The 13,464-nt window shown below is 38.5% G+C and overlaps 1 protein-coding gene across 10 annotated transcripts in view; it reads left to right on the top strand.

The window, feature by feature from the left end:
* Nucleotides 1–13,464, top strand: part of TACC2 (transforming acidic coiled-coil containing protein 2) — a 148,527-nt gene that overhangs the window by 103,648 nt on the left and 31,415 nt on the right. For 6 of the 10 annotated variants that reach the window (XM_075072499.1, XM_032776697.2, XM_032776695.2 and 3 more), the window contains 6 exons: nucleotides 1,028–1,088; nucleotides 3,830–4,037; nucleotides 7,811–7,872; nucleotides 8,788–8,903; nucleotides 10,328–10,499; nucleotides 12,285–12,425. In XM_075072499.1, coding sequence (XP_074928600.1) covers nucleotides 1,028–1,088; nucleotides 3,830–4,037; nucleotides 7,811–7,872; nucleotides 8,788–8,903; nucleotides 10,328–10,499; nucleotides 12,285–12,425 — 760 coding nt within the window. The remainder of the gene's footprint in view (nucleotides 1–1,027; nucleotides 1,089–3,829; nucleotides 4,038–7,810; nucleotides 7,873–8,787; nucleotides 8,904–10,327; nucleotides 10,500–12,284; nucleotides 12,426–13,464) is intronic. The other 4 variants (XM_032776698.2, XM_075072500.1, XM_075072498.1 and 1 more) reach the window with 3 other exon arrangements.

Raw genomic sequence — 13,464 nt, 5'->3', positions numbered from 1 at the left:
GTAATCAAAAGTAATATAAAGTGAGCACTGCACATTTTGTATTCTGTGTCCTAATTTAAATCAATATATTTGAAAATGTAGAAAAACATCCAGAATTTAATAAATTGGTATTCTATTGTTTAACAGTGCAATTAAAACTGTGATTAATTGTGATTAATTTTTTAATCGTGATTAATTTTTTTGAGTTAATCGTGTGAGTTATCTGCGATTAATCGACCACGCTAGTTAAAACTATTGTATTGACAGTTTATGTTCTGGGATTTAGAAGAGCCTGAAGCAGTATTGCCATGTGAGTAAATATATTCATCTTTACCATGAAAGTCCAGGTTTGTGGGATTTCCTTTCTCATCACTGGGAACTTAATGTGATTATCTGGTCCTGAAATCTTAGGAGCAATGTGCATATCCTGCCACAAACCTTCATATGCAGCTCATAAAAAACCTGTTGACACGTGGCAAGGAAATTAATCTCTTATCTGTCTTATGTGCATATACAGCCCCTTTTACCATAGTATTTGAACGCCACACAATCGTCAATGTATTTATTCTCACAATAACCCTGTGAGATAGGAAAGTACTATTATCCCCGTTTTACAGCTGGGGAACTGACACACAAAGAGGCTAGGTGACTTCCTCAAGGTCCCAGAGGAAAGTCTGTGATGGGGCTGGGGCTTTTTGAATCAAGGTCTCCCAAGTTCTATCCTAATGCCCTGGGTAATCCTCATTCCCTATCAATATTTGACTTCAGTAGCCTTTTTGAATGAACTTAGACACATGGCAATCCTGCTGTTCAACTCCCTTACTTAGTTTATCTTACGGGTTTAGGGAAGAAAGTCCTGTACCAAAGTGCATGATGAAAAGCAATACTTAAAGCATGTTTTTCAGTGTATTGCTTTGTAATGGAAGGAGTCTTAAAGCAGGAAGGCTTATAGAAAAGGTGGTATTTTCTTTAGCTCTGTATTGCTAAATGTTATATGCTGCTGATTCTCTTCCGTATGCCATATTTACTGTTTTAATTTTGTTTTTAGTGATACATTTAGGGTGAAGAAGTCACCAAAAAGGTCTCCCCTCTCGGATGCGCCCTCTCAGGTAAAATGCTATGTTGTTTTCACATAGATCATTAGTTTTGCTTATAGAAGGAAAGTAAATTTGATGTAACATTGTTACATTTGAATAGTTGTAAGCATTGGTAAGGTTTATTAATTTTTTTGTCTCGTTTTATGATTAATTTGTGCAATGCCAGTTAGACTGGGTATTTGTCCTAGGAATTCCAGTTGGACTGTTCAGAAATACTCTTTGGGAAGTATTATCTTCTAAGTATAGTAATAAACAAATATCTTTAGGATATTAGCACTCAGAAGAATTCATCTAACCTATTAGACCAGAAAACTGCAACAGACACAAATAAAAATGATATGCTGAAAGAAAAGTACAAATAATGCAGGTGTGTTACTCTGCAGAGGATGTGAACAGAAATACTATTTTTGTCATCTTAAAATACTGGTGGGCGGCTTCTCTTGTTCAGAGGAGTTAAAAAGGCTGCACCATGTATGAGATAATAGTCTTTGGCTCACTACTTTAATTTGGGACATTTCTTTTCATGCCATTGTCCACCTCCCATGTTATGTATCCTAACCTTCCTTTTAAGCTGGCTGACATTGTAGAGACAGGGGGAGGATTCATGACCTTTGAGGTCCCTGTTTTGTGTTATGTGAGATCATTACCATAAGGTAAGTGTCAGGGCTAATCTAGGTGGTGAGCGTAGTATTTCAAATAGCAGCACTTCAAAGCACATTACAAAACATTTAGTATGGAACCTTTGTCCAGCAGCAAGCTAGTGCACTGTAGGCAGCGCTGGCTTCCCGTGCACTTACTCACCATGCAGACAATCTCTAAAAGTCAATTGCCCTGGCCATTACGCTTGGATTCCTAGGAGACTATGCATTTTGTGTGCCACTTATGTCACGTAATGATCTCCAACCGCAGATATTTCTGTCTTAACTCCTGAAAATCTCTGCATGACCGTCAACTCCAAATAACCCTCTTTTTTACCTGCATCAACAGAATCTAGAAACTTATACACATATCATAAATGATGCTATGGAAAATATAGCATGAAAAAAGTGTTCAGTAAAAACAACAAAGAAAATCTGTGGATCCCTTGTATACTGAAGTCTTTCACCCCCAATTCCCGCCCCACCTCAAATGAATTTCAGCTGGCACATTTCAGTACACTTAAGTCAGGATTTTCATTCTACCTCATCAACACAGCTTTGCAATACGGTAACTCCTCATGCGACTGACGAAGTGAGTATATTCACCAATGAAAACTTATGCTCCAATACGTCTGTTAGTCTATAAGGTGCCATAGGACTCTTTGTTTCTTTCCTCACTTAAAGTCATCCTGGTTAACGTTGTTATGTTGCTGATCGATTAGGGAACATGCTTGTTTAAAGTTGTGAAATGCTCCCTTCTAACCTCCTTTGGCAGCTGCCTGCTTTGTCCACTGCTTGCAGGAAGAGCAGCCTGTTGCAGTTAGCTGGTGGGAGCTTGGAACCAGAGTGGACCAGCAGCTCCCATCAGCTCCCCTTGTCAGCTTCCCGCTCCCCTAAGTTCCCTAACCGCAGGGCAGGTTAGCAATTGCAGGCTATCAATTGGCAGTTCAGCTGTCCCTCTCCCCACTGTCATGTGCTGCTCCTGCCCTCTCCTTTGGAGCTGCTTCCAGAGACTCTTGCTTGCTGTTCAGGGGGAGAGGAAAGAGGGGCTGTCTGGGTGTCCCCCTACTCCTCCACCCCACTTACCCCTTCTCCATATAGAGCAGGGAGGGGACACCCATGGAGAGAGACAGAGAGGCTTGGGGCAGCAGCTGCTATCTCAACATCCTGTTCCACTTAAAAAGACAATGCATTTAAGTGTGGGTCAGCTTGCTTAAAGGGGCAATGTGCATCTCTCACTCTCTCCCACACACAATGTGTATGTCTGTCTCTGTCTGCTATGCTGTCTACCCTCCCTCATGTTCGGGCTGCCTTGTTTGAGAGGCTACATTAACAACATGTTAACCCTTGAGGGCTCAGCCAATTGCGAGGTCATCATTTAGCATCCTCCCTGTTCCACCCTCTAATTTCACCACCTCAACCAAGCTTCACAGCCATCATAGCTGTGAACAGTATTAAATTGTTTGTTTAAAACGTATACTGTGTATATATCTATATAATACACAACTACCCCGATATAATGTGACCCGATATAACATGAATTCGGATATAATGCGGTAAAGCAGTGCTCCGGCGAGGTGGGGCTTCGCACTCCAGCAGATCAAAACGAGTTCAATATAATGTGGTTTCACCTATAAAATGGTAAGATTTTTTGGCTCCCGAGGACAGCGTTGTATCGGGGTAGAGGTGTGTATAGTTTTTTGTCTAGTGAAAAAAATTTCCCTGGAACCTAACCCCCCCATTTACATTAATTCTTATGGGGAAATTGGATTAACTTAACATTGTTTTGCTTAAAGTTGCGTCTTTCAGAAACATAACTAAAATGTTAAGTGAGGAGTTACTATATCCAGGTTCATTATAAAAGGGTTTCATTGTACAGATAAAGAGAGTCTAATTATTGAGACAAGTTAATCCTGGTGTAATTCCAAATGCTACAGATATGAGCTGGGTCTCCTTCCTCAAGTATTTTATATGGAGCTGTAAGAAGTAGCATGGAATTAAAACAGCAAAATTGGGGTGGGGAAAAAGACAAAAGAATCCAGACAAATATTTCTAACTGATGGCTCGATGAAGTAATGAAAGATAATAGATTCGGTTAACATTTGTTCTGTGCAGGATTCCACTCCACTGCCTACTCCAGAAACACCCCCAGTTATATCCACCGTGGTTCACGCGACAGATGAGGAAAAACTGGCTTCTTCCGTAACCAGTCAGAAATGGACTTGCATGACTGTGGATCTGGATACAGATAAACAGGATTACCCACAACCATCCGATCTATCTACATTTGTAAATGAGACCAAGTTCAGCTCACCGACAGAGGGTAAGCTTATAAATGACCATTCAGCTCCAGTCCATGTTTTCTTTATCAAGGAAAAGACAAAGAGAGGAAACCGAGAGACTGGAAACACTCTTATTTTCAGCTGCAGATAGGACAGCAGGGCAGCACTTCAGAGCAGTATATGACTAAATTTTTCTTTTTCAGTACACTTAATTGTAAGTATAATACTGTTCAGAGTATGTGACATGTTCCCTGCTGTGCCTAAATCAGAGGGGACGGTAGCCTGCTGTTCTTCCCAGCTAATAGATTTAGGACCCAATCCAAAGGCTTCTGAAATCAGTGGAAGGCTTTCCTTGTTTTTGCTGGGCCTCTAGTACTTTAACTCAGATGGAGATTTGTATTTCAGTACTGAAGGTCTCAGCTTCAGATCTGGTCATCAGTCTGGTTATCATATCACCTCTCCTAACTCTTAGGCTCCAGCTTTCTTCAAGCATAAGAAATATATAAAACCTCACAATTACAAGTGATATATGACCATTATCTTTCACAGGCACAGTATTCATCCCCATTTCTATGTCCTGAAGGATGTCTGTCTTTTTTTATGAGGCAAATAATTGCAAGATTGTTGGTTATTTTATATTATTATTATTATTATTTTATTTATGAACTGTGAAAGTATCAGAACCTAGCCCACTTAAGTATTTCTCAGTTGCATGTGTAGTCATGCCTTCCTTCAGACTATATGAAGGAGTAAGTCTTTGCAGGTTTTACCCTAAGGGTACATCTGATAAATGAATGTATAAATAAATACTAACCAATTTCCAACTTCAAGTTTATGGTTAGGGGATTTACTACTTCAAAATCTTATGATCCTTTTTGATCTTGTTGGTTCTATTTCCATTATCCTTACCTGATCTTTTCTGCCCACATGCCTAATGTACTGTTAAAATATCATGAACAATTTAAGGCAAAATCTTCAGAGTTTTGCATGATTATGGACTACAGGATATAGGCTCTTAGGCCCAATCCTGCAAACAGTTTACCCATGAGCTTAACCTGATGCATGTGAGTAATTCTGCTGACTTTAATGGGACTGCTCATGTGAACATTCAAATGCACATGCATAAGAGTATGCAGGATCCGGGGCTTTCATGCGGTCTGTTGGATATCCTGTTCAGATGGTTCAATCTGAATAATCCATTCATTTTTGTTATTAAATTATAACTAAATGCATTGATTTATGACTGCATTGTGTGATGTTAATGTTTCCTCCTTAAAGGAACAGTGAGCCAAAAATGATTTTTTGAACAAACATAATGTATGGATGCACTAAAACCATCATTTCAGCTCTCAGACTGGTAACAGAAGGTGAACGGAATTCCTAATTCCTAATTAAATGCTAATCCTCCTGCTTCGGAAGTATGCTGGGTGGTATGTCCAGAGTTTCAGATTACATGTTAATTATAAGCAACAATGCTTCCTCTTTTGAGATTATTTAAAATAATCATGAATTCCATTGACTGTTCTGTTCATGCTGCTTTGAGAAAACTAAGTAATTCAAGAGATGTTTCTTAATACAGTAGTTTGTACCACTCTTGATACTGTTGTGACCATCCTCCTGTAACCAAGAGCTACCTTTGTACAGATCGCAGTCAAACAGTACATAGTACTCAGAGCAGGGAGACAAAAGAATAATCTTTAATGAGCCACATTATTTGTTTTGTTTCTAGTTGATGTACCTCAAACTGTCTTTTGTGTCAAATAGGGTTAAATATCTAAAAATCAAACCCTATGGATTACAGGTGCAAGAGTGGGGATTAAGCAGATGTAGAGTTGTTGTTATCAGTGCCAGCAGAGGACACTGACAATATGTCTCCTGGCTGTAAAGAGCATTTGTATATATTGTAACAGATTGTTTCCTAGAGTTTAAAAACCAGTTTGTAAGACCTCTCTGTAATATACAAAGCTATAACAAATGGAGAAACGCATTTCAAAACATTTGATATTGCTTTGCCTTGTAGTTAATAGTTCCTCCTAAACTTCTTCCTTGGGTTCTATTTTCTTTCATTTTACTCTTAATGTCGTCATTTGTATGTTGTTTGTTTTTTTGTTCTAGCTAGAAAGAAGCATATAGTTCATATGGAGGCTTTTCCTCCTGTTTGAGTTCCTGTTACCATTAAAAATAGACCATGGGATACCAAGCATCTGAATTTACTAAACCTGCTATAGCAGGATTCCCTTCAGCAAAAAGATTAATGGATACAATATCCTAAACTTCACCTATTGCTATTTTGCAGCTATTTTTCTTAAATGGGTGGTCTGTGAAATGCATGGATCTTCAAAAACGTGCTATTTACACCCAGAGAGACTTTTAACTAGAAGAGAAGTTCACAATATTTGTGGGCATTTTTGAGCATCTGAATTTCTGCACAAATACCCTCTAATATTGTTTTCATAGTGCAATTTTCACTTTTCAAAACAATTAAGACATTTACACTAGTCTTGGAGGAAAACAGCCTAATTTATTTTAAATATACCTTCCTGAATAGGCCCTTATTCAGGATGTCATCCCAGTTCAGGAAGTGTATTTAAATACATGCTTAAATCCCAGACACTTGTTGTTTACTATACAGAAATGGAATTAAGCATGTGATTCAGTGATTTCCTGAATTAGGCCTATAGGAAGAAAACCGACTTTCTGTGTGGAACATAACAAAATATAAAACTGAATAAAAATAAACAATTTTGAGACAAGAATATTATTTAACAGAAATCCTTAATTTTTATCTTCAGGAAACCAACTCACCATTGTGTTAGAATGTTTCTCTGAACGTCAGTGGTGACTGGATTTAGGTGCAAAATCTTAAGATACATCTGTTGTACCTATCAGTCTTTTTTTACTGCTTTCCCCTATTGCATTTAATGAGACTACTCATGTAAGGATTCTATTTATTTGCATGATCAGGCCCTATATCCTGTATTTGTTGCATTTATCTTCTGTTCTGTCAGCAGTTTCTTTGTCTGTGTATGTGTCTGTATCAGCTCACTGTCAAGTGACCAGGATTTGCAAGAAGTGCTTGTTAATTCTTATTGAATAATTAAGGGATTTGAAATAGTAGTGCAACAAAAGGGTTTTTTTACAGGTTAGGGCAGGAAATACTTTTCTGTAAATACTCATGCCTTGAACTGTCCCTTGTAACTAAAATTTGAAAATAAGTGTATCTATGCTACTGTGCTGTCTGTCTCCAAATGAGCATATGGATAGCTTTATCCATTTTTTAATCTCAAGTAATAAGATCATAATTGTTCCTGATTAAAATCTGCATGGTTTTACTATGAGTGGAATCATTTGATTACTTGTCATCTTGCAAAATCTTCCTTCTTTCAATGGAAGAAATAGCTATTAAGACTACATCAAAATATTTTCAAAGCATTGTAATGTGACACAGCACTTCAGATACCATGTACTGGCGTGTTTCACAGGGCTCTGCAATTTTAGTAAGCACTGGGGTCTGTAATAGAATCCTGAACAAAGGAAGCAGATTAACCAGGAGTTTTACAGGAAAATTGATTCAAAATGACGTGCCAAATTCTGCCTTTGGATATGCCATGGGGCTTCAGTTGACTGACTGCTGAAAATCAAGGCACAGTTGTCTCTGTGCATTTTGTTTGTAGGACCTATTAGAAAAAGCATCATTAGTAAAGCTGCAGACCCTGGGTGAAATTAGCAATGAGCTGCCAAGATTTTATTCACACATGCAAAAATTATATTTTCCCCGTATGCATGGGAACATTTCTCTTTGTTTCTGTTACAGAGCTGGAATATGGCAACTCATATGAAATAGAATATATGGAGAAAATAGGCTCCTCCTTGCCTGTAAGTTTTCACTCTCAAATTTTCATTTCCATTTATTTACACACGATAGTCATTATATATTGCTATGATAATACTGTATGGATAGTTCCCTGCTACAAAGTGAATTAGATGTACATCTGTAGTAGATTTTAAACACGGATCTTTCTAGTCAGTGTAGTCAGGTAAATTGCACGTGCTTTATTGTCCCTATCCTTATAGAAGTTATTTAATATTTTTAATGTTGAGGTTTAGTTTCATTTCTTGGAGATGTAAAGGTATTCAATACTTTAAACCATAGCAGGTGCAGAGCACTCTACGTTGGGTTACCAAACAATGTATGGACATCTTTTAACTCTCCAAAACCATGACTAAAGCTTTTATGAAAAGAAATGATGAGCACTCTCTTCAAAATAAAGACTTACTCTAAAATATAGGAATAAAGTTATAACATCAACATTTTTTTGCCTAACTTGTATTCACTTGATTACTTAGATAGTATTAATAAGCTTCAGATGTATGAATTTCCCACAGTGCTTATAAGAATGAAACAGTCTGTTAAAGTGGAGACTCTTCGGTGTTCAATCTGATGAGATAAAGAAGGTTCCAATTAAATTTTTGATAATAGTTTGTCAGCAAATGCCATATAACCCATTCAAAAAGAACAGGTACAGAACTTAGTACCTGAATTCTAATTAATCCCAAATCATAGTGGTGGAACTAATAAAAATTGTGAACTGCACAGTCTATGCTGTGGTCAGTGGCTTTTCTAAAATAGGCTGTTCTTTTAATACATCCATTCTGCTATGCTGCAGAACATAGATTATCAGCTCTAAAAGAGAAATGGAATTTCTCAGTCACTGGGTCACTTGAGGCAATGAATTAACCTTAATGGAGAATGGAAAGTTGGTTGATAATTATTTCCTTTTCTTTTGACAGCAGGATGGCAGCACCCCGAAGAAACAATCTTTGTACCTTGTATTTGATGCACAGCAGGAAAGTCCAATCAAATCTCCTCCAGTCAGACTCTCTGATTCTACAACTCCATGTTCAGGGTACATCACTGCAGAAAAAAACAACCCCCCCCCCCCCCACCAAACAACAAACAAAACCCATTTAATAATAAAAGGACTGTTAGGAAAAGGATAACAGTAAAATTATTTCCAGTCAGACATCACTTTTGTTGTATGCTTTACTTTTTCTCTGTTTTCTTTTAAAACACAGATCTATATCTATTAAATGTATAGAGTCCCACCTAAATTTCCTCTAAGCTGCACAGCCGGCTATAAAGTTCTGCACAGGCGTGCAGCCACAGGGCCTGGAAAGGAGAGAGATAGGGAGTGGGTGGGAAGCAAGTTGGGTCATGCAGGGCTGCCATGGGCCTCTCCCCCAGCCCCGGAGCTTCTGCTGGCAGGGAGAGGCCCCTCTCCCCAGACCCCAGAGATGCTGCCAGCTGGAAGAAGTGCCTTTGCCCCAGAGCTGCTGCTGGCAGGAAGAAGCATCTCTGCCCTGGAACTGCTGCCGGCAGGGAGAAGCACCTCTCCCCCAGAGCTGCTGCCGGCAGAGAGAAGGCTCAGGGGAGTCCTCCGGCCCCAGCCCCTGGGCAGCCTGCACCCCAAACTCCTGATTCCCAGCCCCACTCCAGAGCCCGCACCCCCAGCTGGAGCCCTCACCACTCTCGCACCCCAACCCCCTGCCCCAGCCCTGAGCCCCCTCCCACACTCCAAACTGCTTGGCCCAATCCCTGCCACACATCACCTCCATATTGGTGCACATAACAAAAATTCATTCCACACCTGGATATAAAACATTTGAAGAAACATTGAGTCCAACTGACCCTTGTTACACCAGTCAGTGGAGTAATGGAGTGGAGAATCAGGATTTATATTTCTGTTACATAGTCCTGATGATTACTTTAAAGTCTGCAGTAAAGACTATGCTATGTCTTCAGTGTAGATTATGGTTCACTACTTACAGTTTTTTCTTCAATATTAAGGGCAGTTTCATTTCAGTATATACTGTATGTCCCTCATATTGTAACTCTTCATTTGGCATTCCTAAACTTGTTTTTCTGAACAATTAATCCATTTTTAAATGATATATTGTAAGAGTTTTTGTTTATTTTTAGAAATGGCATTGTCCAGCGGGTTTACACTGCTGCTACTGAACAAAAATTGTCATTTGATAGAGATTTATGTAGAAGTGAGAAATAAGGGCAAAGTGATGTGTAGGCTGTGCATGCGCTCACTGATCTAATCCAGTAGTACAGGGTTTATCCAGGGTACTGCTTTGAAAACATTTTTCAAAATCTTGCAAGATATATTGCTATAATTCAACCTTATGTCAATTATCCTAATTTATCAAGCTCTTGTGAAGATGAGAACGTGACAGTTCAACTGAAGAGGATTTGCTGTGTTTTTAGTAGAGACTGGGCTCCTAGCCTAATCTGAAAACATATATGCTATCTGTCTGATCCCAGGTCAAGTTTCGAGGAAACTGAAGCCCAGCTATCCTCTGGAATGAAAATACAACACCCAGGTTCCCGGGTTCTAACCGCTAGCCAAGATCTGCACTTACAGTCAACTGACAAATCAAAACAGAAAGAACTGGAGCCCATGAACTTAGGAACAGCTTTAGACCCCATTGAAATGGTAAGTAATGTATAAGAAGAGTGATGGAAATATTCTCCCAAAAAAGCAATCTTCCCATGTTTTAAGAGAGGAGAACATATAGACTGTGCAATTACAACATGTAGAGCTAGATGAAAATTTCTGGAGTGGAATATGAAAACCCTGAATGAAATGAAGACTTGAATTATTCTTGGACACTACTTAACCAGAACAAACTAAAAAGCAAGATCACTTGTTGAAAAATTTAGCATATTTAACTTTATGCCTTTTCACATTAATCAAAAAGATGAAAGGTCACTTTTAAGAAGTGCCTCCAACGTTGTGCTTGCAAAATTTCACATGAGCAAAACGAGCATTTGCTCTTCCAGAGCATGTAACTAACCAGGAAGGTTTCAGTGCAGAATGTGTCCCCACATCTATGTGGCCAAAAATCATTTCCAAAGGTTTTTGTCTCCCATTGATAAACATGCTTAATTTCCATTGGCAATAACGGGGTTTGATGGGATACCAATGAGGGAATTGATCCCCATTTTGGCTTAACAGAATACTGTTAGAATTGAGAAAAAATGTCATAGTTCTTATCTAAGATCAAATGTATGTTTGTGATCAATTCCTCCAGGCAGATATTCTCAATATCTTATTTGTTATAAGGGGTTTTGTTATGTTTTAACCTGCCACTTAGATATATAGACTGTGCCCGTGTTTTCTCTGGGATTTTGTATGAAAATACGCAGAATTGCTTTGTGAGTGTAGCATATTTATTGTGATGTTTTAGCATTAATAAATGATGAACAGATATTTCTCATTTTCTGATAAATTGCCAACTATTTTGATGTTATGCAGTACTGGAGGTGAGAGGCTTTGTTAGAAATCTGTGCCTTTGAACTCAATCCAGTTCCCAGTGGACTCAGCGTAAAAACTTTTGAGTCTTACTTCCAAGGCCGTAGCTGCTTCTAGTCTTTAGAGCACTGGTTCTCAAAATTTTGAATATTGTGGATAGCTTCTCTGAAGGACCCCCAGCTTTCCCCAGCAAACTCTGATTTAACAACTGGCCTTGCAGCACTTGGACACAAAGAGAAGAACAACGGTATTAAGGAGACAAAGTTAAAATACACTCACTTTATAAATGCAGCAGGCATGGCTGCTTAGTTACCTCTCTGTACATTGTGTATCTGTGTTTTTGAGTTCCTGTCCTTGAGAAGAGGATTTCACATTTATTAGCCTGAAGACTCTGCTCACTGAGTGGAGCTTCCATTGCTCTAATCTCAACAGGTGAACACTGTGATTCTGACCTGTGTGTTTGAGACCTCTCTAACTTTGATAGCACTGTAAATTCGATCCTAGTTGAGTTAACCCCAAAGGAACAAAAAGACCCATTGTAGTGAATGCAAAAAGTTGTTTGGGGATCATTTTAGTTGAATTGGTCAAAGAAACCTCTGAAAGTCCTATGAGAATCCTGGACTGAGCTACAATTTACAGGAAGTTTCATTGCTTTAAGACAAACACAATATGGCAACTGGCTGACAGAAGACTGACTGACAGTTGTCAAAGAAATACCTACAAGTAGTCCATGAACTACAGTTTGAGAACCATTGCTTTAGAGGCTTTAACATCATTTATTTCACTCTAAATTTTTTAATTTATAACCAACTTTCATTATATTTATTTCTGATTGCCTATGCATGTGTTCCAGAAAGAAAATGTTACTGAAGGCAGCAAACAAAAGTTTGAAACAAATATATGGTTTTCAGCCTCGGCCACTTTGGCAGCCTCTATTATTTGTTCTATATCCTCCTTACCCTTCAGACAACTCCTGAGGACTCCTTTGTCTCTGCTGATGCTCTTCTCAATAGGATATCGCATCAAACATCAATATGTGATCAGCTTGAATATCTAGAACCTGACTTAGCAGAAAAGAACCCCCCCGTATTTGCTCAGAAACTTCAGGTTTGTAGCAGAAATGTAAATAACCAGTGTTCCTTTCTTAAGTTTATCAAAACACAAGTAGAGAACACATTTCACTACCTTAAAAAAAAAAAGAAAAAAGGGGAGGGGTAAAGAAAAATTCAGCCCTCTTCAAAGTTCCTTTTGCCTTTCAGAAACTTTTAAGAGAGAGTGAGATTTGGACTTAACTCTCAGAACAAATAAGTTAGTTTCTTTAACTCTTGTGTTCTAACACTACTGAACAGTCTCAATTAGATAATCTCACTACCTGTGTTGTAGTACAACATATAAAACAGTGGCTCTCAAACTTTTTTACTGATAACCCCTTTCCCACAGCAAGTCTCTGAGTGTGAGTCCCCCTTATACATTAAAACACTTCTTTAAATATTTAACACCATTATAAATTCTGGAGGCAAAGCAGGGTTTGTGGTGGAGGTTGACCGCTCACGACCCCCCATGTAATAACTTTGCGACCCCCTGAAAGGTCCTGACCCCAAGTTTGAGAACCCCTGTTATAAAATAAAACTGATTCTGAGCCCTGTGTTCAGTCTTAAACATGGAGAATTAACCTGACTGAATACACTTTACTTTGGTGGGCTAGTAAGCACAAAGACAGTTTCAGAGATGTTGGGCCTAATTCTGCTCTCAGATACACCAGGCTAAATTTAGAGTAACCCTATTAATGTCAGTGGAGTTACATTGGTGCTAAAACCAGGTGAAATGAGAGTCAGGTGGTGTTTTTGTGATTGTGTTTAACCTGTAATTTGACTTGGCTTCCTCTAACAAAAGGAAATCTCTCTGGAAAGAAGGTTTACATGTATCTTGGCAGATTTACATTTCAAAACTGCTGAGTAATGTTGAATAAAAAGTGACAGCAATCATAAATACAGTGAATAAATGAAAGGGAAAATCAATTAACATGACAAAGAAATAATTTTGTCTTGTTGGGCAACATAACTGGAAAACATTTATCCCACCCCAAAAGTTAACACTTAGTCCCTGGTGAGATATAACTATCTCAAAACTCCCTGAAAACTTGTTT

Source organism: Chelonoidis abingdonii, chromosome 15 (genome assembly GCF_003597395.2).
Source record: "Chelonoidis abingdonii isolate Lonesome George chromosome 15, CheloAbing_2.0, whole genome shotgun sequence".
Taxonomy (NCBI): domain Eukaryota; kingdom Metazoa; phylum Chordata; order Testudines; family Testudinidae; genus Chelonoidis; species Chelonoidis abingdonii.
The sequence above is the reverse complement of the archived record's forward strand: the minus strand, read 5'-3'. Positions and strand labels throughout refer to the sequence as shown.